Below are 6320 nucleotides of genomic sequence, written 5' to 3'. Positions count from 1 at the left end.
GAGGCGGGGCCTGGGACTGCCGCGGGCTGGCGGGCCGAGGAGGCGGGGCTTGGAGCTGCCGCGGGTTGGGCGGGCGGGGCGGTGAGGAGGCGGGGCTTGGGGCTGCCGCGGGCGGGGCGGGGCGGGGCGGGGCGGGGCCTGGAGCTGCCGCGGGCGGGCGGACGCGGAGGGCGGGCGCTGCTCTAGCGGGCCGCGTAGCGGACATGGCGGGCTCCCGGCTCCCGCGGCAGCTCTTCCTCCAGGGCGTGGCGGCCGTCTTCATGTTTGCCTTCGCTTCCCTCTACACGCAGATCCCAGGTGAAGGCACCCAGGGTGGGACACCCCCAGCCTCGGCGCGGGACCCTGTGTCCTCTTTTCTCTGTGCCCGGCACTCACGCAGTCCGGGGTTGGGAGTGAGGGCCAGGCCTTGGCGTGGGGTAGGGGGCGGCGGTTCGTGTCCTGCAGGCCGCTGTGGGGGTAGGAAGGTGTGCGGTGATCCATTTCCCGTAAGGCTCTGGACTCTGACCTGGGGTGGGGGACAGAACTCTGAGAGAGGTGGGAGAGAGGCTTCCTCCCAGACCTGGTGGGGCAGGTAGGAGATCGGGCTGAGACCTGGAAGAGGGCAGTGGGCTCTATTGGGTGGGAGGCCCTGACTCAGCTAGTTGAGCAGGCCTCTAGCCCTGGGACGGGGTTTTGACAGGTCCTGACCTGGGGGACGGGCTCTGGAGGGACTGCGGACTCTGGCCTAGGGATGGAGGTATCCACATGCTCTGACCTAGGCTGGGGGGTCTGCAGGCCCTGACTCAGAGGTAGTCTAGTCTGCAAGGGCTGTCCAGGGCCTGGCCGTGACATGCCCTCCCACAGGCCTGTATGGCCCCGAGGGCATCCTACCTGCAAGGAGGACGCTGCGACCTCAGGGCAAGGGGCGCTGGCAGCAGCTGTGGGAGACCCCGACGCTGCTGTGGGAAGCGCCGAGACTGGGGCTGGACACGGCCCAGGGCCTGGAGCTGCTGAGCCTGCTGGGTGCGCTACTGGCCCTGGGAGCCCTGCTGCTGAGCCCACTGCGCCACCCCGTCATCTACCTGCTGCTTTGGGCCGCCTACCTGTCGGCCTGCCAGGCAAGTGGGACCTGTGACCAGCTCACTCTATCCCCACCCCCCCGCCACCCACCCCCGCCTCTACCTTACCTGAGTCCACAGACACACCCGCTCCCTGACAGCCCCTCTCTCCGCAGGTGGGCCAGGTGTTCCTTTATTTCCAGTGGTGAGTGACGGCTGGGCCTGGGGCTGTGGGAGGCTGGGTAGGGGGTGGAGGAGGGCTCTGCCCTTCCTGGGAGGACTCTCCGAGGGAAGCAGCTGTGTGGGGAGGGGCTCTTGGTGCTATTTGCTCTCCCCATAGGGACTCCCTGCTGCTAGAGACTGGCTTCCTGGCCGTGCTGGTGGCCCCGCTGAGGCCAGCCTCCCACCGCAAGGAGGCCCCCCAGGGCAGGCAGGCAGGGGCCCTGCCCCACGAAGACCTCCCCTTCTGGCTGGTGCGATGGCTGCTGTTCCGCCTCATGTTCGCCTCAGGCGTGGTCAAGCTGACCAGCCGCTGCCCCGCGTGGTGGGGGCTCACTGGTGAGAGGCCCGGTCTGGACCTGGGGGTAGTCTGGGGGCTCAGCCAGCCCTGACTCCTGCCCTCGCCTGCAGCCCTCACCTACCACTACGAGACCCAGTGCCTGCCCACGCCCGCCGCCTGGTTCGCACACCACCTGCCGGTCTGGCTGCACAAGCTCAGCGTGGTGGCCACCTTCCTAATTGAGATCGCTGTGCCACCCCTGTTCTTCGCCCCCATTCGACGCCTGCGCTTGGCTGCCTTCTACTCGCAGGTGGGTGAGGGCCGCAGCTGTCAGAGAGAGGCAGACAGGGCTCGGCCTTCAGCGCTGCTCAGCGTGCCCTGTTGGGGACAGCGTGGCTCCCGGGGACAGCTGGTAACCGCTGTTGGGAAGGCCTTGTAGCAGAGGGATGCACCCTGCAGAGTGGAGGTGGGTGCCTGCCACGGGGCCAGGTGTCAGTCTCCGGGAGCATTGAGAGCGGGCCGCCCCCAGGTGCTGCTGCAGGTCCTGATTATCATCACCGGCAACTACAACTTCTTCAATCTGATGACGCTGGTGCTTACCACTGCGCTGCTGGACGATCAGCACCTGGCTGCTGAGCCTGGCCACGGCAGCCGCAAGAAGACGGCCACCTGTGCGTGTCACTTGTCCAGCCCCCTGCCCTCCCAGGGGTTCTCCCCTCCAACACCCCCACAGGACTCCCACTCTAGCTGCACCCCAGCCCCCTGGCTGGGGACCCTCTGCTGACCCATGACTGTCCTGCCCCACAGCCTGGCCCAAGGCCCTGCTGGCCACCCTGTCGCTGCTGCTGGAACTAGCCGTCTACGGGCTTCTGGCCTATGGCACTGTGCACTACTTTGGCCTGGAGGTTGACTGGCAGCAGCGCACCATCCACTCCAGAACCAGTGAGTGCCGACCTGGGGGGGTCAGAGGGCAGGGGCGGACCAGTCCTCACACCTCCCTCCTCCACCAGCTTTCACCTTCCACCAGTTTTCTCAGTGGCTGAAGACACTGACGCTGCCCACTGTGTGGCTGGGTGTGGCCTCCCTGGTCTGGGAGCTGCTGAGTGCCCTCTGGAGGTACATGGCCCAGGGAGCAGGGAGGGGCACAGGGGTGCAGGGCCGGCCTGACGACCTTGGGTCCTTGCCTGCAGGTGGACCCAGGTGCGGGGCTGGCTACGGAAGCTCAGTGCTGTAGCCCACCTGTCCCTTGTGGGCACTGCGACCGTGGCCTTGTTCCTGATCAGCCTGGTGGGTAGCGCTGCAGGGCTGGGGGACGGGCTGGGGGCAGGGCAGCCCTGAGAACCTCCCACCTGTCTCCAGGTGCCGTACTCCTACGTGGAGCCCGGGACCCACGGGCGCCTCTGGACCGGGGCCCACCGCCTGTTTGGCGCCGTGGAGCACCTGCAGCTGGCCAACTCCTACGGCCTCTTCCGCCGCATGACCGGGCTTGGTGGACGTCCTGAGGTGGTGCTGGAGGGCAGTTACGATGGCCACCACTGGACGGTGAGCCCTCCCAGGGCGGGCGGGGTGGTGGGGCCCAGGTCAGCGGGCCCAGCTGACCTCGGCCTGCCTGGCAGGAGATCGAGTTCATGTACAAGCCTGGGAACCTGAGCCGGCCGCCCCCGGTTGTGGCGCCCCACCAGCCACGCCTGGACTGGCAGATGTGGTTTGCAGCCCTGGGCCCACACACGCACAGCCCGTGGTTCACAAGCCTGGTCTTGCGCCTGCTGCAGGGCAAGGAGCCAGGTGCGGAGCGGGCTGGGGGTGTGTGGAGTGGGCTGGGGAGGGGTGGAGCGGGGTGGGGAGGGGAGGGGCAGGGAGGGTACTGTGGGGGCCGCGCTGACCCCTCTCGCTGCAGTGGTCCGCCTTGTCCAGAGCCAAGTGGCTAGGTATCCCTTCCACAAGCAGCCGCCCACCTACGTCCGAGCCCAGCGCTACAAGTACTGGTTCTCCCAGCCTGGGGAGCAGGGGTAAGGCCGGGCACCAGGTGGGGTGTGGAGCCCGGGGTGCAGGGGTAAGGCCGGGCACCAGGTGGGGTGTGGAGCCCGGGGTGCAGGGGTAAGGCCGGGCACCGGGGGTGGTGTGGAGCCCCGGGGTGCAGGGGTAAGGCCGGGCACCGGGGTGGAGTGTGGAGCCCGGGGTGCAGGGGTAAGGCCGGGCACCGGGTGGGGTGTGGAGCCCGGGGTGCAGGGGTAAGGCCGGGCACCGGGTGGGGTGTGGAGCCCGGGGTGCAGGGGTAAGGCCGGGCACCGGGTGGGGTGTGGAGCCCGGGGTGCAGGGGTAAGGCCGGGCACCGGGGGGGGTGTGGAGCCCGGGGTGCAGGAGTAAGGCCGGGCACCGGGGGGGGTGTGGAGCCTGGGGTGCAGGGGTAAGGCCGGGCACCGGGGGTTGGGGGGTGGAGTCTGAGGAGCAGGGGTAAGGCCGGGCACCAGGGGGGGATGTGGAGTGTGAGGAGCTGAGGAGCAGGGGTAAGGCTGGGCACTGGTGGGGGGGTGTGGAGCCCGGGGTGCCGCTAGCCTCTGAACATCGGGTCCCGCTGCAGCCAGTGGTGGCGGCGCCAGTGGGTGGAGGAGTTCTTCCCGTCCGTGTCCCTGGGGGACCCCACGCTGGAGACGCTGCTCAGGCAGTTTGGGCTACAGGTAAGAGGGTGTCAGCCAGGCTGGGGGAGGTGGCAGGGGTGACCCCAGCCTCCCGGGGTGAACCCGGTAAGCGCTTCCCCAACCTCCCTCCCTCCCTTCCTCCCTTCCTCCCTCCCTCCCTCCCTTCCTTCCTCCCTCCCTCCCTCCCTTCCTCCCTCCCTCCCTCCCTCCCTCCCACAGGAGAAGAGCCCGCCTCGCACCCGCAGCGCCAACAGCACCCTGGCCCAGGCCCTCCACTGGACTCGCACTCAGCTGTCTCCCCTGGAGGCCCCCGCCCTGCTCTGGGGGCTCCTCATGGCCGTGGGGGCTGTCAGAGTTGTGCAGGCCCTGCTAGCACCCTGTTCTCTCCGGTCCTCCCCGCTGGCACAAGTCAGCGGGGAGAAGCGCAGGTCAGCCTCCCAGAAAGACTCTGGAGCTGCCTCTGAACAGGCCACCGCAGCCCCCAACCCCTGCTCCAGTAGTTCGAGGACCACCCGGCGAAAGAAGTAGCTGTGTTCTCCCAGCCGCACGTCCTGAGAGGGCCAGGTCGCCGGGATTGCTCTGGCCTCCGGCAGGACAGGACCCAGCCACTGTGCCTTAGCTGACCCTGCAGGGCCGGGCACAGGTTGGGGGGCTGCCCCTGGGGTTTGCAGGGTGCTGCATTGAGGGCTCCAGGCCCCACCCCCACGCCAGCCATGCCCCTCCCCAGGGCTCCCACTGTTGCCTCTGTGATTGGCCCAGGAGGAAAACACGACCAAGCTCAAGACCCTTCCCCTGCCCTGGGCTGTGGGGGTCTGAGTCTAGAGCCCCCCACCCTAGGCCCTGTGCCAGAGGGGAAGAGGCTGACTCCCAGGGGAAGAGGGGAAGCACTGTCATCTTCCACGTCATCTTCACACCAGCCCATCCTGCCCGTTAGATCTGGGCACCAATAAAGGCGTCTTTTGTGCTTGGCTGTGTGCCTGATGCTGCTTTCCCAGGAGGCGTGAGGATGGGATTGTCTCCCCTGCCCCAGGCAGTGGGCCGTCCAGAGCACCGTCGGGCTCCGCCACGGCGTGGCTCCCTGGGCACCCTCCTGCCCCATCCTCGGCATTCTCTCTGAAGAGGCCTGGCTTGGTGTTGCCCGCTGCCTGATCACAGAGGAGCCTCAGGCCTGGCACAGCCCGGTGGACCTGTCAGCTCCACACTCCAAGGTCGGTGGTGGAGCCGGTCCCTCACTTCCCTCCTGCTCCCACTTCCTGGCCTCAGGAAAGGACGGAAGGGCCAGAGTGGGCAAGGGGAGAAGGAGAGATAAGGTGGGCAGGTTAGCAGAGGCTCCTCTGCAGAGTGAGGCCAGGGGGAGGGTAGCTGGAGGCCCTGGGTTGGGACGGAGGAGGGAAGGTGCATCTGATGCCCCCGGCCTCCATCCTGGGAAGAGAACAGCAGCAGAGACAGCAGTCAGGGCACCGTCCAGGTTTCCATTTGGGGTCAGGTTATCAATCAGAGGTCACCACCCACCCTGGAAACTCACAGCACAGCTTCCTCTGCCTCTGGCCCATCCTTGGTACAGCCCCTGCCTCCTGCTCTCCCGCCAGACCCCTGGGCAGCTCCCAATGTACCCAGCTCCCTCATGTCGCTGACCTCCATCTGGCCCACCCAGACAGAGCCCCGTGCTCAAACACAGCCTGTGGCGTGAACTCTCAGATGTCTTCAAGGGGCTCCTATACATGGAATAAACAATCGAGAAGTCAGCCTTGGCTTAATAATAGGCTGGGTGCTGTGGCTCACGGCTGTAATCCCAGCACTTTGAGTGGCCGAGGTGGGTGGATCACCTGAGGTCAGGAGTTCAAGACCAGCCTGGCCAACATGATGAAACCCAGTCTCTACTAAAAATACAAAAATTAGCCGGGCATGGTGTTGGGTGCCTGTAATGCCAGCTACTCCACAGGCTGAGGCAGGAAAATCGCTTGAACCTGGGAGGCAGAGGTTGCAGGGAGCCGAGATCATGCCACTGCACTTCAGCCTAGACAACAGAGTGAGACTCCATCTCAGAAAAAAAAGTAATGTGTTTAAAACTAAAAAACCTGTTCCTAGGCTTCTTGGCTTTCTAGACAGAGTCTCTGTTGCCCAGGCTGGAGCACAGTGGTGCAG

General features: G+C 66.6%; 1 protein-coding gene across 3 annotated transcripts; it reads left to right on the top strand.

Annotated features, from left to right (window-relative positions):
- Window positions 1-102: 102 nt before the first annotated feature.
- On the top strand, window positions 103-5145 carry LMF2 (lipase maturation factor 2). 3 transcript variants are annotated; one of them, XM_055374439.2, is made up of 14 exons: window positions 103-297; window positions 844-1097; window positions 1214-1242; window positions 1378-1595; window positions 1668-1846; window positions 2066-2207; window positions 2344-2478; window positions 2547-2652; window positions 2727-2823; window positions 2896-3078; window positions 3153-3321; window positions 3434-3545; window positions 4118-4214; window positions 4395-5145. In XM_055374439.2, the coding sequence occupies exons 1-14, from the start codon at window positions 204-206 to the stop codon at window positions 4701-4703; spliced, it is 2124 nt and encodes a 707-aa protein (XP_055230414.1). In that variant the 5' UTR covers window positions 103-203; the 3' UTR covers window positions 4704-5145. The 3 variants fall into 3 exon arrangements, with proteins under 3 accessions (XP_055230414.1, XP_063560662.1, XP_063560661.1); XM_063704592.1 differs by having other exon boundaries at window positions 131-297; window positions 3484-3545; XM_063704591.1 differs by having other exon boundaries at window positions 139-297; window positions 3484-3545; window positions 4118-5145.
- The last annotated feature ends 1175 nt before the right edge of the window (window positions 5146-6320 follow it).

This window comes from Gorilla gorilla, chromosome 23 (genome assembly GCF_029281585.2).
Source record: "Gorilla gorilla gorilla isolate KB3781 chromosome 23, NHGRI_mGorGor1-v2.1_pri, whole genome shotgun sequence".
In the NCBI taxonomy this organism is placed as follows: Eukaryota; Metazoa; Chordata; class Mammalia; order Primates; family Hominidae; genus Gorilla; species Gorilla gorilla.
The sequence above is the reverse complement of the archived record's forward strand: the minus strand, read 5'-3'. Positions and strand labels throughout refer to the sequence as shown.

Bases quoted from the DNA above. Each gene is read 5' to 3' on its own strand.
- LMF2 (XM_063704591.1), top strand. From the start codon at position 204: ATGGCGGGCTCCCGGCTCCCGCGGCAGCTCTTCCTCCAGGGCGTGGCG. The intron at 3,079-3,152 runs GTGAGCCCTCCC...CCTGCCTGGCAG, and splicing joins ACGATGGCCACCACTGGACG to GAGATCGAGTTCATGTACAA. The intron at 3,546-4,117 runs GTAAGGCCGGGC...GTCCCGCTGCAG, and splicing joins TCCCAGCCTGGGGAGCAGGG to CCAGTGGTGGCGGCGCCAGT.